The 25,890-nt window shown below is 42.6% G+C and overlaps 1 protein-coding gene across 1 annotated transcript; it reads right to left on the bottom strand.

The window, feature by feature from the left end:
- Positions 1 to 1,021: 1,021 nt before the first annotated feature.
- On the bottom strand, positions 1,022 to 25,530 carry spg11 (SPG11 vesicle trafficking associated, spatacsin). The gene is made up of 40 exons (XM_077597479.1): positions 25,325 to 25,530; positions 24,662 to 24,837; positions 23,065 to 23,304; positions 22,599 to 22,788; positions 22,077 to 22,214; positions 21,530 to 21,906; positions 20,630 to 20,775; positions 20,436 to 20,559; positions 20,057 to 20,212; positions 19,828 to 19,988; positions 18,646 to 18,822; positions 18,505 to 18,576; positions 18,105 to 18,220; positions 17,863 to 18,041; positions 16,990 to 17,185; positions 15,617 to 15,814; positions 15,261 to 15,367; positions 14,850 to 14,995; positions 13,042 to 13,206; positions 12,771 to 12,837; positions 12,258 to 12,420; positions 11,955 to 12,163; positions 9,833 to 9,932; positions 9,609 to 9,768; positions 9,306 to 9,536; positions 9,015 to 9,221; positions 8,829 to 8,936; positions 8,574 to 8,742; positions 8,270 to 8,481; positions 6,781 to 7,504; positions 5,551 to 5,699; positions 4,230 to 4,434; positions 4,021 to 4,155; positions 3,721 to 3,854; positions 3,494 to 3,613; positions 3,225 to 3,396; positions 2,282 to 2,361; positions 2,052 to 2,207; positions 1,836 to 1,987; positions 1,022 to 1,737 (listed from the first exon to the last, which is right to left on the bottom strand). Exons 1-40 carry the CDS (start codon positions 25,528 to 25,530, stop codon positions 1,560 to 1,562), a joined length of 7,101 nt encoding a protein of 2,366 aa, XP_077453605.1. The 3' UTR covers positions 1,022 to 1,559.
- Positions 25,531 to 25,890: the final 360 nt, after the last annotated feature.

The following is a 25,890-nucleotide window of genomic DNA, read 5'->3' as shown; positions in this document are numbered from 1 at the left end:
CATTTGTTTTGCTAAAACAATCAACAGTGAAAAATATAGAAAATAACAAGGAGGTAGGATGCGATTGTGGATATAAAATACACCCCTTTTTTGTGTCAAATAATGAGACCAGAATAAATAATTGCAAAACATTTTTCACTCTAATTAGTTAATCTAGAATCTGTACAACGGTAATAAGAAAAAAAACTGACTTTCAATAAAGCAGCTGCAAAACAAAAAACAAATAAACAATAATAAAGGCACTTTTTTGTCCAAGACTAAGGGGACAGAGAACTGGAATTGGTGTTTTCTATGTTCTAGTAATTTTGATATTTTTTGATAATCTTTGATGACCGTTTACTGGGTTTGAAAGATGATTTGATTGAAAGTTATTTCACTATTCCAGCTATCTATAGGCACCAGGATCACTGTGTGTATGTGTGTGTGTATTATAATGCACAAGTAAACATTTTTGCTCTCTGATTGGACTGCAAATTTCCACAATTTAAATGTTGCTCTGCTCGAAAAGCAACCTCATGTTTTGATCATTCAATGTGGGAATTCATTACTATTTGCTACTAATCACACAGAATATTTCCAATTTTACACTTTAACATAAACCAGATTGGGGATTTCATTTCTTCCATACACCTTTTGGCTGTAACGAGCACAAGCTTCGCTGATCCATTCAACACTAGATACGTATATTGTCTTGTTATATATCTTCGTCTGTGCTCATATATTTGGTATTGAAATACAGTCATACCTCTACCTACGAATGCCTCTAGGTACGAAATTCTCAAAACGTCCGTCAACAAGCACCGCCGAAGGGGAACTTAAATCCAAACAGCAGTGGCGATAAATTAAATGGGTGAAAAATTAGATATCAAAGAAATCATAAAAAGATTAAAAGTTCAATGTAATATTGTTTTGAATTCTTAATTTTATATTTGTGTATATGTGTTCATATGTTCGTATGCTCTCTGCCTCTGTTGCCTAACGTTATGACCCTGACACTTGTTCACATGCACTTCAACACGAATAGATTTAGCATGTTTATTCATTTTAATGGCTTATTAAATAATGTTATGATCATTTCTCATTTCTCTCTCTCTTTCGTGTATCGTCACACCTTTCCTACAAAATTTAAGGGTTTTGTTGGTAGTTTTATGAGGACCGTGGAACGAATTAGAGAATTCATATATAATGTACTACTCTACTTACGAAATTTTCAACAAAAAGTTCTGGAACCAATTAATTTTGTACCACTGTAGGACTGTAATTAAAATACTTGAATTTTATGGTACTTGGATTACAACGCTGACTACGTTTTTAACAGGTGACTGACAGCTTATCATACATTTTCTAAGTGAGAAACCTCAAACCTGGCTTATAAACTATGAACATGTTTTTAATATAGAACAATAGTGTACTCTGACAGTGCTATTTTACTGTAACTGAGCAGATGCGCATTTAAAAAATGCTTTTGTGAAAAGTGCTGATTAACGGCATATAAATTCATTTTTACAGGCAAAGGTGAGGTATGTGCATCGTGCTATGGTCTGTTACGTTTGGGTGCGTCAGTGCGTGCCGACGACGTCGTTGAGGTAACTAGCTGTGGCAGCGTCCTGCAGCAGCGTCCTGGTGACGTCATCGAGTTGTCGCCGGCACGCCAGGCGGTAGCGCAGGTGGATGTCGTCACAATATGTGAGCAGGCGGCGCACGTTTGCTGTCACGTTGCCAGAAGTGCCATCCAGCCTTAAAAGTGAGCCAATTATAATATCATGGTGAACACGACTTCCAAAAAGGATTTCAGTAATGGGGTGACATTTGGGGATGTGCCTATGGTGACTGACTTTTTAAAAACATCCTCAAAGAAGCTAGACGACAGCAGGCGGAGTTTCTTGAGCTCGTCCAAGTATGCAAAGTCGCCGTTGAGGACCACCTTCTGGAACACAAGCTCCGCCCAGTCCGGACTGGAGTCGTACGCCTCTGACAACACCAACACCTCAAACGAGACATCACCGTTAACACCATTTTCTCTGGCACCTGACACGTGAGCGCTCGTCCACCTGGTAACATCTGGGCAGCGCCACGGCGGCGTCCGTTATTTCAGTGGGCTGCAGGTTGACCAATTGAATAGCGGAGCCTTGATTCAGGAAGTGCAGCTGCAGCGTCACCAACTTGGCCAATCGCACGCACCGACTCGCCTGTTGCACGCACGAGTCCTATTACATTCACACACACAAAGTTAACATGATAGTCATGCAGATACTAAGAAGCCGATGGTGAACGTGATAACCTTGGCGAAGCTTTCTGCGGCATCCTTAAGCAGAGACAACACTTTGAGCAGAGAATTTTTGAGCTCTGGAGAAGACACTGCTGATGAAAACAAGAACAGCCGTTAGAAAACACGCATCTTGCAAGGCGCGTAGACACACAGGAAGTTGATCTCGCATATTGCTCATTCATTATTGAAAAATTTGTCTGCATAGGCTTTTGAAATGACAATCTGTCATTTGACCACATTTTTTTGGCTTTGACTGCAAGCGCAAACATGAGATCTGAAGGTCGTATGAAGACAGTAAACTCAACCTACATGACAAGCCAAAGTTTGGGAGATCTATGAAAAGACTTGCAGATGTATATGCATTTCCATTTGACACACATTGGTTCATTGGAATTGGTACATACATATTCCTTTGTTCATTGTCTATTACTAACTTAGGCTTGTTCACAAAGTACCTGTTACCATTCTCCCCAAAGACATAAGGGGGACCTAGGGTTTTATTTCTTAGATTGTCTTTTTCCAATGCTTAACATTCAATTGCTCGGCCGAGGAAACTGAGAAGAACTTGCTCATTTGCAGAAGAAAAATATACCAATCGGTCCACCAGAGAAGAAGCATTTTCTCTTTATTCCACCTCTGATGGATGGGTGAAGCCTGGGCTGGTTTACAAATGGACTTTCAAATACTTTGTAGTCTTTTTCTTCTTGTTCAATTTGATAGTGTGTTACTTTTTTGATTCAATATTTTCATTATAATTAGTTATGAATTGTGTGTTGTTATCTTCTGTTCAATTAAGAGAATTAAAAAGTTAGAAAGTCAACTTTGCGTCGACGTTTTTTTCTTCCCTCATGACTGCAAAAGCTACAAAGAACGGTAATTCCTCAAGGAGAATGCAAATTATTTTTTGGTAAACTTAATGAATTGGGGTTAGGCTAGGAAGCCATCCACATCTCACCTTGCCAGGCCTGGGACTGGATGATCTTGAGCTGTGTTCTTGCTGCCATCTCGTGGTTCTCGCCGATCTCACGCCGCATGCTGAAGCACAGCGCCACCATGTTGTGCTTCTCGCTGTCTGCTGGCAGGAAGCGCTTAATGTAGTCCAGCAGCGCAGTTTTCAGGCTCGAACTCTGAAGAAGCGAGGCCAAACACGGGTGCAAGACATGAACACCACTGCAAGTACTAGCAGTTTGTATCTTATTGTCTGGACACGCGCGTAAGATGCACCTGCCCTGCTGTCATGTCAGTTTTCTTCCTGAGCAGCATCTCGAAGCGATGATTCTGATGCAGTAGGTCAAAAACGTATGTCATCTCATTGTATCTGCCAATTCCCGTTAACAAGCGCACCTGAATATGAACACAAAGTGGGAAAATACAGCATCCTTAGCGAGTTCAGTAGGCGTGCGGGTTAGCGAAGCGGAGGCGCTCAGATTGAATGTGAGGTTGGCGCTCACCAAGAGGCCATAGTGCTCGCCGGGCGCCAAGTAGGCGTGGCTCAAATGTCTGGCGGCTTGCAGCACTCGTACAATTCCTTCCATGTTGCATGTCACACTGAAGCAGTCGTGCGCTGCGATTAACAACTCCACAACTACACAACAACAACGAGTGACTGTAAATACATGTGACTGTACCTAAAGCTGTGCCAAGTGTGTAAATATGTATGTATACTTGTGGAAAATGATACAAGTGTTTGTATGCATTTACATATTAATATGTTATGAGTGGATAATGGTGTGTGTGTGTATCGGTCATACTGCAGTTAAGATCCCTGAGAGGTATGCTTTGGAGCATCTCCAGAACTTTTAGTCCCACAAGGTTAGGATCTTCACACAAAGTGATGAGCAGGACCAGAGAGTCGCGACCCTCTGAAGGCTGGAACACGTGCTTCTCTGCATACGGAGGTTTACACACACGAGTGTTGCAAAGATGCCATTTGGTTGCCGTCCGCCTTCCGTTCACCTACCAGTCTGCATTAGGTGCGCTCGCTCTTGTTTGTCGCGCACCAACGCGGCTGCCACCAGTTCAGCGGTGACGTCGGCGGTGAAACTTTGCGCTCGGATAAACATTTGCGCATTGCGCAAGCGTTCAGGATGATCGGAAAGCAGGAGTTTCTCCAAAACACGAGCTGGATCCTCGCTGCTCAGCTCATCGAAGGAACACTTCAGCTCCTGTCAACACACGTGTGCGAACACAGAGTCATAAATACATGAAAACTTGCACACAAAGACAGATCTACACCCGCATACAAATACTGGTGAACACAAAATCTAGATCCACTTGTTTGCTAAAAAAAATTGTAAACAGTCATACTTGTGCTTACGAAATTAATTGACTCCAAGACTTTTTTCGTAACTTGAACATTTCGTAAGTAGAAGTGTACTTTATATGTAAATTCTCTAATTCCTTCCACGGTCCTCACACAACTACCACCCAAACCCTTTAAAATTGGTCAGTGTCCCAATTTTCTGCGCAAGATGTGAGGAAACACACAAAAATGAGAGAAAATTACAAAGAAATGATTTATTAATGCATTAAAATAAATGAAGCACATGAAAATGTGCCCTGCGCCCCTGAAATATCTCCCTACGCCGCCGTTGTAGATGTAATAGCCGTGTTTGTCCCCCAGATGGCGGCAAGAGCTTGTTCTACCATGGCTGAAAGCCGTCTATTTTGTAGTACATTTTAGACTTTTACGTGTGCCCTGTGTGTGAAAATATGTGCCACGTTGCATTTGTACAATTTTTAATCGCTTAATAAAGGAAATTCAAAATAAAATAACGGATGAGGAAATGCATTTACTTTTGGGGGGATTTTGTAACTTGGATCTTTTTCGTAACTCGAGTCAACCATTTGCATATAGCCTAGAGCAGGGGTGTCAAACCGGTCCTCAAAGGGCCGCAGAGGGTGCAGGTTTTCATTCCAACTCAACAAGAGGATACCTTTTGGAAGTGTAATCAGTTAATTAAAGTCAGGTGCTACTTATTTTAGAAGACACCTGATTGGTTAAAATGTCGGCACTGGATCGGTTGGAACAAAGACCAGGGCCCACTGCGGCCCTCGGCGGAATCGGTTTGACACGTGACATAGAGGCATTCGTAAGTAGAGGTATGACTTACACAGAAACAAATATAAACAAAACTAAAATAAAATACAAAAAAAAAAAAGCAAACAGAAACAAACGAACATGCATCGAGAAACATGCATAAATAAAAAACTCCCATGCACAAAATGGCAAGAATTCAATTAACCCCACTAAAGAACATCTAATTGACCGACAGAACTACCTTTGACAGCTGATAAAAGCAAAGCACTCGTTTGCAGTAGTTGCTGCCATGGCGACACTGCTCGCTCATCTTCTGCAACTGGGTGGCGACATCGTCTTCAGGAAGTGAAGGGAGCAGCACAAAGGATGACACGCTGCTCACAGACGGTGCTGACGAAACAAAAGCATGTCCACTGCAATTATGTTAATGTGCAATGATTCCTGATGCATTTGAATCAAAGCAAGCAGATTAGTGATTGACTGGAAATTACTTTGACACATTGAGTTTGGCAAATAAAGAAAACCAGTTGTTGGAGGTCAACGTCTTACGAAAACCATTTGATTCTGGTTAAAAACTAACGGGAACTAATTGCAAGCAGTCATCAACTCATTTGCAGAAGATCATCAACACATTAAATCTCAGTGAGAAAGTTTAGAAGGCAAGGAAAACTTACATGTACAGAAAATAGTAGAGAATAGTAGACAAGTTCATAAAACTAATGGTGGCTGACAATTTAGCAAAATTAGTAGTGAAAGATTGGCAACTAATGAAAATTAATTACAGGCGATCAGCAACTCATGAAAGCTTGTTACATATGGTCAACAAGTAATTCAAATTGTTCATAGGTGGCAAAAAAAATCATAAGAATGAGTTACAGAGAATTGACAACTAATTATGAGTGGTGAAGAACCAATAAAATTTAACATCTACATTAAAAAAATAGTTGAGAATTATCTTCAGTTCAGCTCGTAAAGGTATTTACAGATGGTTGACAATTTACCAAAACTAATGATGGAGGGTGGGAAACTATTACGTAAGTATTGAAGGTGGAAACCAGCCAAAAGGAGTTCGAAAATAAGTAACGAAGAGTTGATGACTCACACACGATGTTATGGGTGGCATACCTGTCAACCTCTGCCGATAACTGCCCTTATAAATGATTATGATTCCCCTTACAAACCCCCAAAATAACCTTACAAACACCGTACGAGTCGTACGGGGGGTTTGTAAGGGGAATCATAATCATTTATAAGGGCAGTTATCGGCAGAGGTTGACAGGTATGTCCAGGGTGGTGAAGAACCAATTCAAACTCCTGACCTTGGGTCATCAACCTCTAAATAAAATACTCAACAGCTAATATAAAGCAATTTATGGGTGGTCGACAACGTATCAGAACTAGCATTAAACCTGTAAAAACTATAGTTACGGTTGGTCCACAACTTGTAGTCGCAGGCAAGTGAGCTACTCACACACATGAAGGAGGCTCCTTGATGGCGTTTCGGGCTCATTTGGCGATTGCGGTGCGAGTTCTCCAGATGCTAGGCCTCGGCAGTGTAGCAGCAGCCACAGATCAGGATGGTAGAGCGAAAAGTAGCGACAGGCACGGCTGACTTCGTGTACGTTTCCGGCATCCAACGAGGCATCCAGCAGCAACTGCAGAGTTTTCTTCTGCGCCGGCTCGAGGAGTGGCTCCACGTCCAGGTGCTCCTCGGCAGGACCAGGAAGTCCTTCCAGGCAGAGGAGACTGTCCCTGTGGAGCTCAGGAATGTTGCAGAAGGAAAAGTCCTTCATGAGAAGTTCGTATGCATTGACATCAGGCAGAAGGAGGTTGAAGACGCTCTCTCTCTGGATGTCTGCCACCAAATCATGCTGGCGAATGCGGCCCACCCACAGCCTCTTCTCCAAGCCCTCCATTTGCCCAACTGGAGCCGGACGACACAGCGACAGCCAACGGTTGGCCACTGACAGGAGCAGGCAACCTTCTCGGAGCGCAAGCAGCTCTGACTGAAACTCGGAGGCCGCTGCCGACTCGGACATTGCCGAGTCTGCCTGGGAGAGGAAAAATTGGGTCGCCGAGTCAGGGTCCACACGCTCTTCTTCCAGTTGCTGGTGGCACTTCCTCCAAAAGCATACACGATTCTCCAGTCTGGACCATTGACATTTGGAACGTTCATGCGCCAACTCCTCCACTAGCTGCATTGACACACAACCAAAGAAGAAAATGACAAATGGAAGCATCACACATATACAGAGGTAGAAAAAGGAAGTAGAAACATTCCAAAAGGAAGTGAAAATATGGCCAGACCAGAAGAAAAACATGGAACACAGTAAGCAACAACAACAAAAACACACTATTTTATAGCTTTTAAAAGCATTAACAGATCAAATCCATTTGAACCAAGGTGGGTGCCATTGATGGTGATAGACGCCCAATCCATTTTGAAAGGCTCGGCAGGGAATTACTACAATTGAAAAAAACAATCAACTAATATAAATAGAAACTGATTGAAAATAAAAACACAGTATCTAACTGAAACTGTATTGTGTTCACAAAACGAACAAAAATGTATTGAAATAAAGGAGACTCCTTCCTTTGCAAGCAATATTCACATGTCAAAAGGACATTATTTAAAATAACTCAATACTTTTTCTTTAAAAATATTTTTTTGTATTTATAAGAATGCACTTGACAAATAACCCAAAGTACATTAAACTAATACTAAAAAAAATGGAAAATGGAGCAAAGTCCCTCTAAAAACTCTAAGACTCATTGATTTATTGGGGAATATTGTAACCTTAATAAACTAATGAAAAAAATCCCAAACCTAAAACTAATCTTGGAAGGCAAGAAGTAAAAAGGGAAAAAATAAAGTAGAAACACTATCATCACAGTCATGACGGAAGAAAAAAGCAGGAACAAAAAAGCAAGCAGGAAAATAATCAGAGTGAAGTTGCCACCTGACACATGAGGAGCTGTTGCACAGGTAGTTGCGCTAAGGCAGCAACTCTTCGGGCTTGTTTGTAGAATCCTCTCGCTTGGAGAGTGTCCACTGTATGCTGGAACTCCTCCCGTTGGACAGACCAATCGCAGTGCAGCAACCTGGGAGACACACCCACTCCAGAACCCTGCAGGATTTCACTCAACTGACTCAGCTTCTTGAAGTCTGGACCTGCATCCAAATGTACACAAACACGGTGTTCATAGGCTCATCCTCTACAGTGCATGCTTCGACTTGACGTGTGCTCCTGTGTTTCCTCTCACCGGAGTTCTTGCTCATTATGTCCCCAGCATCTGCCATGACCTGCAGGAGGCGCCGCAGTTCAAATGGTGAGCACGTACGCCGACACAACAGCAAGAGCAAAAAATATGCCTCGCTGCAAATCCATTGCAGAGGAATGCCACCGCGAGTCGCTGGACCACTTGCGCTCAGCTGAAGAAGTAGAAAAACAGACCCACCAAAGAACTAATTAGTGACCAAAATAAGATGGAGGATGTTTGTGTGGGTTAAAAACTGACATTTGTGATTCTGTTGTGGAAATTTTGGAGTTTGACTTTGGCTTGGTTGAAATTTTTGTAGTCGCAGCAGAGCAGGAACATGTTCAGCACATCCAGTAAGGGGCAGTCCTATCAGGTTATAACAAAAAACACAACTAGCTTTACCACCTGAGGACACCAAATAAAGTTTACTCTGGTGAAATTTACTTTGCAGAAGAGCTGGAACCCTCTCAGGAGGGTTTCAGCCCCGAGAAGGCCCTGTTCTAAAAGAGTCCTCCAGATGATTGACAAGTGCTGAAGGCCCCATGGGTGAGGTTGGGGTGCTTCGGACAGATGGGCGGAAACTTCCTGAGCAGCGATGTCATCGACGGCCGTGACAAGCCATACAGACAGGCATGACACAAGCTCTCCGTCCTGTCAATTTATATCATCAAAATCATTAAGAGATGTGGCGAAAAGTCGCGCCGTGCCTTTTGATTGTATGGGGGTTCAGCTCACCTGTAGACAGGTAGCGAGTACAGCCAATAAGGGGCTACGATTCTTCAGGGCCTCCCGCAACAGGTAAGTGCTAGGCTCCACCTCCTCCTGGCTACGAAGGAGCACTTGGAAGAGGTCTGGGGGGGACGTCGACCCCCCATGTGACTCCCCGGTGAACGAGGGAAGCTCGCTGAACGCCGCGCAAAGGTGTTCCCGAAGGGCGGGGCTAAATTGCGACAGAAGAGAATGCACCTGACCAAACGGAAAGTACAATTGAGCTAAGAAAGTCGAAAATGAGGAGCTGGTAGGTTTAAAAATTGTCACCTGTTGCGTTGTAAAGTGATGCAGTTGCACGAAGGACAGAAAGTTGAAGAAGAGTCCATCACGTGCGCAGTGGGCGGGATAAACACCGCTGAGGGGAAGTCCGTGAAGACGACAAAAGTCCACCGGAAGCGACCAATCCTTAGCCGCCTCCCATGAACACCTGGTGACAAGTAACAAATGGTGACAAATGCGGTAACGACAATGACGCCACTGGTAGAACTTACTTGTCAACACCTTTGACTTCCAGGCTATCAGTCACAGCAGCTTCCACGTAGCCAATCAGCTGCTCTGCTGCTCCTGAGTCTCCCTCCACTAGCTTCAGACCTAAACCCACATGGTGTGTTTTAAATATTTGTGGTCAAGTGTGGCGTGAGAAACTGTGCAGATAGTGCATGTAAAGTGGTACCTCTACTTCCAAATGCTTCTACATACAAAAATGTCAGGTTACCAAATCGTTTGATATGCAAATTACATTCCCTATACAGGAATACAAGATTCAAGTTACGGAATCCCCCAAAACATCAATACATTTCCTGTACAGTCATACCTCGTCATACGACCGCTCGTCATACAATATTCTCGTTTTACGACGGACATTTCGATCGAATAATTCGTCCGAGATGCGATCAAAATTTCGTGATGCGACCAAGCCAGGTGGCCTTGGCACGGTCTTTTTTGCATCTCTTTCGTATATAACAATATCTACGAGCACCGAATGAGTTATTCAGACGAGTTCTGAGCAGGAAACACACAACGCGCATGCGCGGGAAAAAGAGGGCTTTCTGGGTAATGAAGTATACTCGTGCACACGCTGATAGGCAATGGCACTCTTTCTCAGAATAAAACTTACCCACAATCAATACGTGGGTAAGCTCAGCGGTTGCATTTCCTGTTATTATTATTATTATTATCTAATACGAGGAGTATTATATTACTTCTCGTTCGCTGCTCATAAGAACATCAGGGGCACTGGCTCGCAACTCCCCGCAACAGCATCCCCGGTCGCAACTCTCTCATAGGCGCCGTTCAAAGCGGTTGCGACCACAGATGAAGGGAGCCGCGAGCCAGCGCCCCCGATGCTCCCATGAGCAGCGGAGCGATCGCTGATGAAAGACTGCTTCTCGTTGGCAAGTGGTCGTGCGTTATCCGATTGTGAGGACATTTGTGTGCATTATTTTCGGAATATTTTGAAGGGAATACGTAGTACAACAGCAAACAGCCCATCGATAGCGAACGCGAGGGTGGAGGCGTGGCAACCCGGCCAGAACGGAGTTAAAAAAAAGATTAAAACAAAATTAGAATTCAGTTTTGTGTAAAGTTACATTAACCGTATGTTTGAGTGTGTCTGTATATATTAATCCAAGTTAATTTAAATTTGTTTGTTCCGTTTACGAGTGCGTTGTCGTGGAAAGTAAAAAACGGAGCCTCCCGCCCCGCCCCTTCTGTGCGTCTCTCTCCCCTCGGCAAAATCCGCCCAATTTTAGTTAGATTAAACACATTTTATTACTATTAAAACACCAGTTATGTGTTACTTTGTTAATAGATGGGGAATTAGAAGAAATAAAACATTTTTTCCAATCCAATATCCTGTTTTTGGTGTTTTTTCAGAGGGTTGGAACGAATTAATTTGTTTTCCATTCATTTCAATGGGAAACGTCCGCACGAGTTACGAGAACCTCGTCATACGATCTCAGTCTCGGAACGGATTACGATCGTATGTCGAGGTACCACTGTATTCGTTATTTTATTTTGAAATTGTCGCGCTAGCATTGCGCACTGCTTGACATTCTATTGAAGGAGAAGGAAGCATTAAATGCGACGACTCCTTGGCAAAAAAGAAGTTGTCACTGAACAACGAGATGGAGAGATTGCTCTTTTGGATAGAGGAGGAAGACATTGCGGGACAAAGAGTGACAGAATTAATTATTCCTGAAAACCCAGCTATTTAGTGTCAAGTTGTTTTGAATTCATAATTTGAAGTTTTTTAGATTTGTGTTTGTGCTTTGTCTGGTGCCTAACTTTAGCATCCTCCTTACACATGCACCTGCACAAATAAAAAATGTTATTGCATGCTTGCTTTCATTTTAATACAATAAACCATTTTCTTATCATTTTCTCTTAATTTTGTGTTTCTCATATCTTTCATTCAAAATTACGACTTTGATCATTTTTAAAGGGTTTAGTTGGTAGATATTTTTACGACCCTAGAACGAATTAGAGAATTTCCATATAAAATACTGCTCTATTTATGAAAGACGTAAATTACAAAACACGTTCTGGAACCAATCAATTTTGTTAGTGACCGCTCCTGCGTTAAAAAGTGTGTGTTCATGAAAGGGAATTTACCCAGTTTGTTCAGAGGCTGTCTCTGCCCACTGTTCATGTTGTTGAGTTTCCAGTGTGCCCATACAGTATTTAGGACTTTGGCGTCCACTCGGATTAGGATGCTGCTGAGGCCTAGAAGCTCGCAGAAGCAAACAGCAGCCGAAACCACTGATGACAAGTCGAAACTCTCCATTGCTAGAATGTGAACCTGCTGTTGGGCCTCCTGGAGACTAAGAAGTGCACATAGAAAACACAGACAGACGCCCACCCCCATAAGTTAAAAGCCTGACCCTGTGAATGCATGTGTGTGTACATTTCACTTGCGTTTGTCCGACGTTTGGGCTGCCAATCAGGTGATGCAAGAGGAAGTTGGCAAAGGCGAAGGCTGGCCGTCCGCATCGCAGGTAGTACAAGAAATCAAGTTGCTCTCGCAACGCATAGGCGTCCACCAGATGGGGGCTGGAGAAGTGTGGTGGCTCTAGCGTTTCTGCGGCGAGAGGGAAGGTCAGCTGAGGTCACGCGATTGACCCACGCTAGTTACAAAACGTATAACTACAATCATTATGATCTGACGTTTTTTTTAAAACTGATCTTCACAAATTTGTATAAATGTCAACTACTTAACCTGGGTATAGCTAGCTAGCTAATTATAATTCCTGGAAAAAAATGTCCTAAACAGAATTAGCAAAACATTGTTTTCGGTTTTACATTGATCTGTACACAAAAAGGTTGTTTGACATGCATTGCCCAAATTACCGGAATGCGTATTACAATATGCCTTTGCAGTATTGTATCATAATGCTGCAAGCTGTATTACCCAGCCGATAATGGACGTACCAGACGAGTTGAACGAGTTAGCCGCCTGCCAGCCAAACATCCGGCTAGGGTCAAGTGGATGCAGTGCCTGGAGTGACCACACAAAAGCATAGCACACCACTTAACATTTCTCACCACAATGAATTAAAAAAAACATGGACTTGCTTTACTTTATATCAATTCATGTATCAAATATGAGACAAAATGCCATGTCATATTACCTTTAATTCTCCTGGTTGTTGGGAATTGAATTGAAATTTAACTTTTAAACATTGGCACAGCATTGGCTCACCTGCAGAAGATGGTACACAGACACATCTGTGAGGGGGCCGGGCCCTCGCATCCCAGGTGGAAAAAGAGCTGCCTTCAGTTTAGGGTATGGTGCTAGTGCCATTTTCATCAATTGACGGTCTATTGAGCAGCCTGCCTGCGACAACTTTTCAACCGGATCTAGTGCCTGCCAAAAACAAGATAGAACACAACTTTGTCCATTAATAAATAATATGTAAATGTGAGCGAGGTATGTGTCCATGTCCAAAGTATAAAGTCCATGTGAAATCTCTTTAAGCTTCAAAAGGTTTTTACAGTTGAAACTACAGTGCATCCAAAATCATCGACTTCTGACAGGCGTTACAGGACAAGACCTTCCAAAACAACCCGCTTCAATTTTTTCCCCATTTGAATAGGCATCCTGAACTCTAACGACTGAAAACTTCTCCATTAGTGTGTCTGAATGTTTAATATTGGAAGCCGTACCAACCTGAACTGAAAACAAGTTTACCAATAAAGGCGGAAACAGAGACAATTTTATGGTTGCAAATGTTTTTAAAATGGCAAATAAGTCACGATAAGCAGTAGAGTGACAATATAAATCCTCTGAAGCCTTGAATTAATATTATATTTGAACCGCTTTTGAGACCATTTGCTGAGCATTCGCTATAAATATATCAACATAATCTTTTGATGGGAAACATGCAGTCTTCCACCAAGTTTGACGCCCAAGTCAAGCTGGACAGGCATGTGCGCAACTAACCCAGAAAGATACTTGTGACTACATGAAATTAAAAACATCATTAAAATTGATCAAACTATCAAAATATTACAATGTTTTTAAATGTACGTATAGATCGTGCAAGGCAGGGGTGCCCATTATGTAGATCGCGGTCCACCGTTAGATTGGTAGATCGCACGACAATAACATTTTGATCCGTCCCCTCTGTCGATTTCCTTAGCTAGGCTCTTATGAATTTGGCATGTCCGCAGTAATCTTTAGCGTGAATCGAGTGGATTATCACCCCCGTTCAATCCCGCTTCCATACATGTTGATAGAGTCTAATGCAAAGATGCAGCCCGCGGGCCAAATTTGGTCCGCCGCATCATTTTGTGTGGCCCGAGAAAGTAAATGATGAGTGCCAACTTTCTGTTTTATGATGAAATTCAAATGGAGATTGGAGATTATTTCATGTGTTTCCTCATTTTAAGTCAATAATTGCAAACAATTTGTACTAATTTGAATGTCCAAAAATGATCTATTGATTAGCATGATCGAGAAACTGTCCATTTATTAATTGATTCATTTTGGCAGCCTAGTTGGAAGACATAACGACCCTCCGGATGTAATCGAAACTACCACGTGGCCCCCGACAAAAAATGAGTTTGACACCCATGGTCTAATGTGAGGTATATCAATAATTTATGAGTTTTGTCAGTGGCCTGTAAAAAGGATAGATCTTGGAAGGTTTACTCCTTGAAAAGTAGATCTTAGAGCAAAAACGTTTGAATGTGGTATGTTAGAAGTGCAATCAGTGGATTGCAGTCAGGTGCTTCTCATTTCAGCACAACATTGGTTAAAGTTAAAAAGCTGCACCCACAGCGGCCCTCCAGGACCACTTGGGCCACCCCCGAATTCTAACCCGAACAACAAAGTAGATCGCGGGACGTTGGCGCATTTAAAAGTAGATCTTGGAGCAAAAAAGTGTGAGTGAAGGAGTACAATAAGTCAAAGCAGAAGAACAGTATTCAGTATTAATGCCATAAAAGTCTGTTTGAAAGGAGTTTATGGTTGTGAAAGGTGTATGCTAGTGGAAACGCCGTAGTGACCTTGTCAATGCCCCCGGGTGAAAACATGATGGTAGCAAGGGCAAGCAGGCTGTGACCTTCAAGTAGAAGCGAGCCAAGCGACGGTGGACTTCCTGGTAACAGAAGCTGCGCACACGTCAGGCTAGCTTGATACACCAAAACTGACTCTGGGGGAAGCATGAGAAAGAAGAAAAGAAGACAACTGTGTGAATGGCATCGGAAGATGTGTACACGTACACAGTAAATGGACTTCCAGATAGCCCCTAAATGCTCGAATTCCTCTAAATGTATATTTTTTCTTTTACCGAAAGTGTATGCTCGACATTGTTCAGTAATAATGTCTCTTTTCCAATGTTAATCTCTCCTGCTAATAGCACTACATCGAGTAAATATTGTCTTTGTACATATACAAGCAGTACGGTGTAGTGCCACCTGTAAGGTTTGTAGTGATTTCTTGCATTTTCACCATCAAGTCAAACCATGGTTGGGACTGAATCAGGCTTCCACTGGACAGCGTGGTACAGTTCCTGGGGGTCAACCTGTCCACGGAGTAAAAAGAAACCAGACCAAATGACTTTTTCCTCAAGGGCTAGAAAATGTACTTTCACCACCCATTGTTTTTCCTTCCCACTAAAATATTCAGACCAGCGACATGATTTGTTAGCCAAGCAACTGCGGTGGTGCCTAAAAACAGGGATGCCTTTCATTACAAGTTTCCCAGAGTACTAGTCATCACAATTTCTTTCCTCGATCATTATAGGATTACGGTGTGTGAATGTTGAGCGCACCTGTAGTGTTCCAAGTAAGCGTAGAGTAGGTACTGCAAGTGGTGCTCCCCGCACCAAGCAATTACCCGCGAGTGGATATCAGCGCCGTTGTGCCGAGGAATGGGCGGCATGGACGGTGACATCACACCACCCCCGTGTGCCAGACGCCACAAAAGTCGGTCCAAGTCTGAAAGCTCGTCATGGATGAACACTCCCCGTCTGAGAGAAGAGTAAATGCCAGTATGAGGTCTCAAAATCAGAATGAAAGAAAGAAAATGAACTAAGATCCCTCGGCTGCTTTTGCTGAATAACCTGGAACCTACAGGGAAAAAAGTCCTCAATTAATTGATTTTATTATTTAGCCAAAAAATAAAATGTGCATTCAAATTTCAGTGGTGCGCCTTACAAATTACAAAGGGGTAGCAATTTTAAGGCCACAATTAAAATGTAATTTATCAGCCCTTAGACATAGATATGAAAAAAAGTAGGAGGATCGATGCGTATAGATCCCGAGAATATACCTATGAAAATGAATTATGATCCGTATTCTAACGAAGTACAAAAATGAAGAAATAAACTTTGAATCCTCCCCCCGGGCAGAGATTATGTGCCAATTTAAAAAGTAAAAGGCTCACAGCAGTTGGGGTGTTCAAAATATGGCACATGGGCCACCAGTGGGCCGCTGCCCTGTTTTAATGGCCCACAGCGACTGTCATTGAACGTTGCAGACATCAAATCTATGTAAACTGTTCGTCATCAATACATTTAAATAGAAAATATCTAATTTGATTGTGATTTTCTGGTACTTTATTGCTATGCCTGGACATTTTGCATTGGTTCCATCAAGTTAGTTTCACTAGTGTAAATATATACACTACTGCAATATCCTTAGACGTCTGCATGATTTTATTGTTAACTCATTCACTGCCGTTGAGGGTTCTCGAGATCAAATCCATTTCAATTGGGATGGCCGGCAGTGAATAATCATGTTTCAGTGTCATAGAGAGCGATAAACGTCCAATTCAATTCGACTGGATCAAATTGCCAATCATATTGAATCAATGGCAGCCAATGAATGAATACTTTAAAACATTACTATACATTTTAAAACGTGATCATTTATTCATTAAAGTAATCCCGATATTCAGTTTAGTGGAAGGATTACAAATTGGCACTCACATCCTTTGATTTTTTTTCTGAAAGCGGCCCTCGGATCAAACAGTTCGGACCCACCCCGGGCTAGTAATATAGAGAGTGCCTTGCAAAAGTATTAGCCCCTCTTGAGCCTTATAGCTTTTCGCCACATTTCAGACTTCAACAACAAAGATGCAAAATTAGTTGTTTTTCAACACCTTGCAGCATATGTTGAAATAGTGTTTGAACAGGGGTCCTACCTTGCGAGCACGTCGAGGATTTCCTCCCTGAGGAAGTAACTGCACAAAGTGCTGCCGTTTATGATGTCCGCTGTCAATTCTGGCCAACGGGCAGCGGCGGTCATCTTGCCGTGCTCCATCCAAGTCAGCAAAGTAGAACGCTCATGCAGTGATGTCAGGTGAGGCCACAACACAGAAGCCTCACACCAGCTCAAGTCTAAATCCCACAGTATAGTACGCATTCAGTTTATAGACAAATCACAAATTGGTTGCCAATCAACATCAGGCTACAATGTAGCTGCTACATGGAGATAAAGAAGCCATCCAACTCTGGAAAATATAGTATGGTAGTAATAATAGGGGTGATCCTACTTGGGTTTTTTTTGGATTATTGCGGCCATGTTTGGTCTACATCAGGGGTGTCAGACTCGGGTTGGTTCGCGGGCCACTTTAACGTCAACTTGATTTCACGTGGCTGGACCATTTTAGATATTATATTTAGATTTTAATAAATGGATTAGAAGAACTGGATTAAAATCCCTGAATTTTCAGTTTTTTATAAATCTAAAACAATGTTTATTTGAGCTTTTTTCAAAATGATTTTTGAACTAAAAACACAGAAAAAAATGATTTAAAAATATAATTATTGATTTAAAAGGGGGAAAATCAGGAAATGTAATATACATCTATACTCTTCATTTTAATTTGATCCTAAAACAGAAAGTCGGGACTCATGATTTACTTTCCCGGGCCACACAAAATGATGCGGCGGGCCAGATTTGGCCCCTGGGCCGCCATTCTGACACATGTGGTCTACATTATCTGCGATATTCGAGGGATTACTGAATACAGTTTTCAATGAAGCTGACATGTTAAGTATGTACATTTTCTTACCGTCATTCTGGCGTCTGGACAACAAGATTGCTGCCCTGCTGCTCTCGGACCAATTCTTCACCCAATCCAGTCTGACTTCCTGCCAAAGCCCTGACCCTTCCTGCATTTCTTGTCCTGTCGTTTCGTCTAGAACATCCTCGCTTAATGCAGCGCCATTGCACAGGCGCAGCTGAATAGACCTTGATGATTGACAGGTGAGGTCAGGCTATCATGGTGCTCGTAGGGTTGACAGAATATTTTACCTGCCAGCCGGTGGGCCAATCCGTGGCAGCGAGCTCAGATGCGATGCCTCCTCGATGAATGCGACACTAACTTGCTCTTCCTCAAAAAAGTAATTCCGTCTACGGAGCTCTTCCGCCTGAGCAAGCGTAAAATCACAGACACAGTTGAATCGAGGTGGGATTAACATGGGATGTCATAGATAAGTCAATGACAATGGGATGACTGGGGTTTGAGTGTCAAAACTTGAAAAAAAATGTGAAATTCAATGTGGAAGAAAGACGCATTTTATACAAAGTAAAGTAGTGTGAAAGTTGGCATATAACAGCAAAAAAAGGAAGTACGTTTGAAAAGTGTAAAAGATGAAAGTGAAAGTACAAGTGAGAATGAAAATGAACAAATGAGAGGAAGTTGACAACCAACCACAAAGTCCCTGAGTGGACCATCGTTTGTGAAGACGCAGATGCGGTGAAGTTCCTTCTTCACGTTAAAACCCTGAAGAAATAAATGCTTACCATCAAGGCTGCCTCAACACTGACATTTTGTATCCAAACAAACACCCACCATGTTGGTGAGAAGCGTTACAGCGGTGGGCAGGTCTCGTCCCTGCAAAGATGAAAAGACCAGACGAAGGCCGGTCGCCCTGAGGACCGCCAGACGCCCCTCCGGGAGCCCCGCCCGCCGGAACACCGCCTGGGCCCTAGGGATCTGATTGGTCAGCACGGACAAGCGCACCACTTCCTGGAAATCAGGAGAATATCAATTTAGGGGAAGGTGAATAAATTAGTGTGAAAGTGAGAAAAAGAATCTGAGGGTATGTTGTAAAAGAGATGTCATTGTCGTTTTGCCAGGTTTGGGAGTCAAATTTAGAGTAAAAACGAGCGATGGGAATTGGCCATAAAATGGAGAGAAAACTCCAGATTGTGGAGGTGATAGCAGCCGTAGCAACCCGCACAAATCAAAACTATAGGCATTGTTTTTGTATGATGGAATTTGATTTATTGTCAATAGCAGTATCCAGTAGCCTGTTATTAATGTCATTTGTTTGCACTTATCCTTACAAGGGTCGCGGGGGGTGCTGGAGCCTATCCCAACTGACTTCGGGCACGAGGCGGGTGACACTCTAAATTGGTGGCCAGCCATTCGCAGGGCACGAGGAGACGTATAAGGCTTCACGCTCACACTCATACCTAGGGGCAATTTAACCCAAAAACGTGTTTGTTTTTGGAATGTGTGAGGAAGCCGTTGCACGACGGAGGAAATCCACGCAAGCCGGGGAGAACTTGAAAACTCCATGCTAACCACTCATTCACTGGGCCTCCATGTTTAGTTTAGTTGTATGAAATGGTTAATTATTTATTAATTCATTGTGTATTTTTAGTATTTCTTGCATATGTCTTAGAAAGCCCTTTAAACATCCTTAAAAACGTCACTGTATAGGATGCATGCTACATCTAATATTAACGAAATTAGGAGATTTGTTCCTGTCCTTAATACAATCAGCCAATTTTTCCCTATGATTAATTCATTCGTCCCAAAATCATCATTACCATAATACATAATTCATTTTAAGATAGTTTTATTTAATATTGCTGGCTCAACAATTTTCAAAATTAGGCTGTGGTTGTAAGTATCTTTAAAAAAACTTCATAGAATATGACTTTTCAGGCTGACAGATATAAAAAAAAAAAAAAGTAAAAGTAAAAAAAAAACATCTAGTTGGAAAATAATGAGCCGAAGTGTCACCTCTACAGGAAGACCGTCCCACTCATCCATGTCAACTTTCGCTGGTGCGCTGCATTCTGTGTCGTCCTCCGAAGGCCATGGGTATTTTTTCATGTAGGTCCTGAGCTCCATCAGGTACTCATTCAGGACATCGACACATCCGCGCACATCTTCGTCTTCATCTGCACGAAACAAACACACGTGTTCAGTGCTAATGCTAAGATGTTGATAGCTGCATCTGTCATCTTACAGCTGCCGTTCTTTAGCATGAATCGAATATTAGAATGGACAAAGTTGAGTGTGATGTTAAGCAGCTGATCTGAGAACTGCTGGCTCTGCGCGTCGTTGCGTGACTCCCTAATAGCGGCGCACAGCAGGTCCAAGGCGGGACGCAATGTCTGGACCCCTGCGCCAAGAAAAAAAACCCTCAAAAACATTAATGGCAAAAGAACCACGGATGACATATGTACTATGACAGTATACAAAAAACTGAATGAGTTTAGATAAACCATTAAAACTAATAATGTTTTGCTCAAAATAAATACAAATTCAAGAAGTGTGTATGGAAATTGTAAATATTGAAATAGCTGAGAGTATATCTGACTTTCCAAAAACCAGTTGACAATTACATGTTTCATAATATTGATGTCGGGCCATACGTTCTGTGAAACTGGTGCCAGGCATTTTCAGAAGGTCTTCTTTGCTCTTCAGGTAGAAATCCACCGTATCCAGCTGCCGGTTCTTGACTCCCGCCTGCATTAAAAGAAGGCACAAGATGGACGACTCAAGGGAATACGGGTGACTCTGAAGGTTCCTCCCCTACCTTCAGGGAGTGGATGGGGATGGAGCAGCGCTCCCACGTGTTAAGGTGACACAGCATATCCACGGTAGCCGCGTTGCCAAACAACATCAAGCTGTTCAGGAGCTCCTGCCGCGTCACCGAGAAAAACACCTGGAACATTCCCCATTCTGCCAAAAAGCACAAAACATCCTTGGTGTTACCAGAGATTCAACTACCATATTTCCCAGACTATTAGTAGGCCTTTTTTATATGTTTTACTATGACCGCCAATAGCTTTCTATGTTGTTTTTTTAGGCTAATCCAAAAAATGGTCAATATGTTATATTAACACGTGCCTCTTTTGTCTGTTGTTACCTATTTTATTATTACTTTAGCGTATAACATAACTTAATGTGCATTCAATGGCTAGTGCAACTTATACTCAGTTGCGACGTAAATACGGTAGTTGTCAAAGAATTGCAGTATGATTCACTACAATTGCCCAATAATGTAAAAAAATATATATATACTTTTCATGTGACGTGAACAAACCTAGCTCACATTGTTTTGCCATTTAGTGGGACGTTGAAGTTTTGAAGGGTGTTTGGTGACATACTTTTGATTTATTATTATTATTTTATTAAATCAGAAAAAATAATAAACACATCAATAAATTAAATTAAAAGCTCCAGCCGACAATAATTAAATTAGAAAACCGTAAAGAAAAAAAAAGAACTGTCGAAAATAATTGAGTGTTGTTGTTTTTTTTACTAGTCTTTTTACTATACTGTTTATCTTTGGGCAAAAACACAATTAAAAAAGTTAAGTGTTACTTAGTTTCATGGCTGTAACCGATTTCCTTGAATTGACACCCATTCCCTTCACAAGAAACAAAACGTTGGTTGGTAAACATTAGGAGAAATAAGTAAGGTCAAAACGCACTTTTGAGGAGCACAGCGTGATGTTTGTTTCCACACATTTCCACCGCCGCTGCTGGGCCTTCGGCTTGATGATACGTGACATTTCCAGACGCAAAATCCCACAGAACGGCGGTGGTGTGCGTGTTTCCAGGGGACGCCGACATCAACATGGCTGAGAAATCGCAGACAGACAGCAGAAGCGGGGAGGATGACGGCGGGAGGGCGAAGGCGAACGTTGCGCCGTCCGGAGGAACTCGGCTGCGTGTCGAAGGCGCTGCCTGGCGGGATCCTCGGCGGGGGAGACGAGAGGTCCAGGAGGTGGCGACAGGTCGGAGGGACGACGGGAAGGAAGGTACCCGGGCTGCGTTGAACATAGACGCCAGACGAGATCCCCAAGATCTAAACGGAGAGGGACAAAGCACACGTTCACATTCTACATTGTTTCTCCTCATGAGGCTCCATGTTGAGACATCTGAAATCGTGTGTGGGAGAGGCAGGTACATCTTTGGCATATTGACCTTACTGAAAGTCAATGTAAGAATAAAGAATGCTCAGAGAGATGTGCTAACCTGTCAGCTCTGAGGTCAAATCCGAGAGCCGCCAAGCTGCAGTTGGCGCTCCTCACGTTGTCCTCATCGAGCGGTCGCTGGGGCCTCGAAGGTAGGCCGCCGGGTATTTCCTGACACAGAAGGTGCTCGGGGTGCCTCCTGCAAGGTAAAGATAAAGTTCTTTCTTATTACAAATATACAAAATGCACAGGCAGAAAAAAGTAAATTAAATATAAACGCATAAGGGTCATTCCAGAATTATATGATATTTTACGTCCCACTCTTCAAATTCTCAACAATCCATACTGTTGGAGTTATCGTGCACACAAATGATGCTTTTTGCTAATTTTTCAAACATTTTGAAGCCAAAAATATATTACAAATCTGGAATTATCCACGAATATAATCATTATTGCAGTTATATTCAAATCATATTATCCTCCTAAACAATAAAATTCAAAGATGGTCACTATTTGTGGTCGAGCTCTAGTCAATAGCAGTAAATCAAAACAAGACAGAAAAGGAAAAGATGATCAGGTCTACCTAAAATAGACGTCGAGGTCAATAGCAGCAGCGGCATTGTCACGCGTGACAACGACGGCCGTGCTCATGTCGTCTGACACCATCAGGCGGCAAAATTGCAACCTCGGGGTGGCTGGCTCTGCCTCTTTAGCCAGGTAGGTTACAACATCAACAGATGCCAAGAGAGTGCCATCGGAGGCGTCGTAGACGGCTGGATGCCTGGTTAAGAAATTCTGAAACTAGCATGCTTATTACGGGTTGCATGCTTTTTTTTTCACTAGAAAGGTCTGAAAAGAGTCAATTGTAATCCCTGTGGTGATCATAAAGCATTAATCACCCCCAATGGGACATCACAGCTGCAGTAATTCACAAACTAAATATATTTTTGAATAATATCTAATAAAATAAAATCTGGAGAGGTATAAATAGGGGGTCACTATTTGAAACACAAACAGCCCAAAAACCACCCTGGCAACAATGAGGATACAGACAAGTCCGCTCAAACAAAGGGTGAAGGCGACGTCTTGGAGCGTGCAGCAATGGACGTCCGCCGGGACGGACCCGTCCGCCGGGACGGACCCGTCCGCCGAGATCAGTCGGCAGCAGCTCAGTGTCTGCGGAGTTTCTTGCGTGGGCAACCACTCCAGGTGGAGCAGCCAAATGCTGTCCAACAGCAGTATGCAGTGATTTGACACAAATGACAGCACGCGCACCACTCGCGTGGAGCCTAAAGACACGAAGTGTAATTAATGCGCCTCCTTTGTGGGTTAAGACACAATTGCCACACTACTGACTGTATTGAAGCATTGTAAGCAATGTTCCCTCTAAGCTGCGCGCGTGCGCAATTGCGCACTACTCTCGTCTTCTCTGCGCACAGCAAATCATATGGAGCGCACAAAATAAAATCCCAATTTTTTATTTATTTATTTAATTTATTTATTTATTTTAGCTGTGAGGCCGACGCGCGAACTACTCATCCGCTGGGCTGCCCATTCATAGATATTAATCATTAAATTTTATTATTACTAAATCATTTATGTGTAGTAGACATGCACCTGCTTATGGCAGGTGTGATACTGGTGTGTGCCCATAGCGAGCAATGATGATGTTGCTCACACCGGTACTCAGTGTGCTCAGGGAGGTTGTCTTTCTGCCCAGACAAACAAAAAATTCGAGGGAACATTGATTGTAAGTGAGCTTCGGATAGGGTATTATATTTTTTTTTATGCAGACAATTTGAAAAGTACCGTATTTGCCGCACTATAAGGAGCAGCGGATTCTAAAGTGCACTTTCAATGAATGGCCTATCTTAAAATTTGTTTCATATATAAGGCGCACTGGATTATAAGAGGCAGTAGTAGTAGTAGTGGTGGTGGTAGTAGTAGTGGTAGTAGTAGTAGTGGTGGTAGTAGTAGTAGTAGTAGGGGATTGAGTTATACAGCCACTAGATGGAGCTGTAGTAGTAGTGGTTAGGAGTTGGGTTATATGTCAACTAGATGGAGCTGTGCTAAAGAGAAATTAATACAATGATTACCTAATATTGATCCATTTATACGGCGCACTTTTCAGAGAAAAAGTATTTTAGTTGCGCCTTATAGTGAAAAAATGACTGTGATGAGCCCTCGACTGCCTGGAACAGGCCACCTTTGCCAGTAGTGATAGCCACACAATGAAGAAAGTGCTCATTAATATTGTGTTTATGAAAATTTGTGACAGGAGATAAAGGAGGAATCTGCAAGAAAAATAAACCTGCATAATAAAATGGTGTTTTAAGTTGTTAAAGCTGATGATAAACAAGAAGTCAAGTGTGGCTGATCCAATATATGAGTTACTGAAAATATTCTTCCAGTAGAATTTGAGTTTTCCTGTGTTTCTCTGTGTAGTTGTTTTATATTTGAGGGTGACAGTAGAGATCAAGGGAGTGGAAAGAGAGAAAATAATTATATTATTTAAATTGGATGGAAATAGTGGCTACTTTTGTTAAGCATTGAAGTAAAAACATTTCCGTAAATCCTTAACCTGTAAATCAGAACATAATAATAGCAGGTAAGATTTTCTGTAATGGAGCGGCCTCGAGTACTCACAATGGTCCTGCAGGAGGCAATGTGCAGGACACTTGCCAATAAAATGAACAGATATTCCCACTTCTTTCTGAGCATCCACCTCCAACATCCTTAGCTCAGAGTCAGAGCCCACAGCTAGCAATCGAGTGGCTTGGACTCCTCCAGGGCAAACGCTTACAGTATCCTCCCAGCTAAAGCTACAAGAAAGAATTAACACAAAGATTGAGTCCAAATGCTTACTGGGATATATTTTCACTATTACTATTTTCTAGTGCGAGGGTCAGCAACCACAGGTTCTGAGCTCACACACAAGGGCAATTTAGGCTGTTTAACCAGCCTAGCCAGCATTTTATGGGGGGCACCGGAAAACCCAGAACGAACCCACACAAGCCCATGGAGACCATGCAAACTCCACAGAGGAAGGTCCGAACCTGGAATCGAACCCTCGATCTCAGAACTGTGAGGTCAACATGCAAACCGTATTGGTTACATCATATTTTGCATTATTTTTTTCTGGTTTGGATGGGCATCGATTCGCCACCAGATCGGAATCAGCAAAACATATTGACTGTCTGCCAATGAGGGCGATAGATGTCCCGTTATTTTTAATTGGGAGTCTGGGAGTGATTATTTACTGTTAGTTGCCTTTCCGGGTAAAGTGTGAAAAATAAGAAGCAGACTCACTCCTGGTATAGTCCGTCCAGCGGGACCGGGGCAGCCTCCTCATTTGTCGGTTCACACAGCACAAGCGTCCCGCTGAGCTCCAGGGAGCCCAGCAAAGTGTTCCCTGCGGCGAGCTGAGCTTTGACGACGTTCCCCACCTCCCGCCAGTGCTGCTTGCCCGGCAGGAGGGCCACCTCCAGGGCAGACGTCGACGAGATATCCGCCATCTCGGCAGTCCTACTTATTGCAAAAGTTGTTGACGAGAAAACAGCGGATTGCTCGACACATGGGAGACATCTTGATAGCTTGTGTTGTGGAACTACCTGTCACGTGACAGCCACGAGTGTCAGCTGATTGCGTCTGACCGATGAGAAGGCAGGTGGCAAGGCCCACTTAATCAAACGACGATGTCAGCAATCCGGCCAGCCGTAGATTTTTTTCTTTTCCTTTTGTTTTTAGATTTTTTTTGTTTTTATTTTATTCAAGAAGCGATAGATAACCAACAACAAAATATTTTGCTGAATTTCTATTTTTTTATTCAATCAGAAAAATAAGAGATATGAAAAATAGAATATGAATAACTGGTA

The sequence above is a fragment of the Stigmatopora argus genome, chromosome 3, assembly GCF_051989625.1.
Source record: "Stigmatopora argus isolate UIUO_Sarg chromosome 3, RoL_Sarg_1.0, whole genome shotgun sequence".
In the NCBI taxonomy this organism is placed as follows: domain Eukaryota; kingdom Metazoa; phylum Chordata; class Actinopteri; order Syngnathiformes; family Syngnathidae; genus Stigmatopora; species Stigmatopora argus.
This window is presented reverse-complemented; position numbering and strand designations above follow the sequence as displayed.

Coding starts and splice junctions, on each gene's coding strand:
- spg11 (XM_077597479.1), bottom strand. CDS start 25,530: ATGGCGGATATCTCGTCGACGTCTGCCCTGGAGGTGGCCCTCCTGCCG. Junction 24,838..25,324: donor CTGGACGGACTATACCAGGA/GTGAGTCTGCTT, acceptor TCTTTCTTGTAG/CTTTAGCTGGGAGGATACTG. Junction 4,156..4,229: donor AGCGCACCTAATGCAGACTG/GTAGGTGAACGG, acceptor CTCCGTATGCAG/AGAAGCACGTGTTCCAGCCT.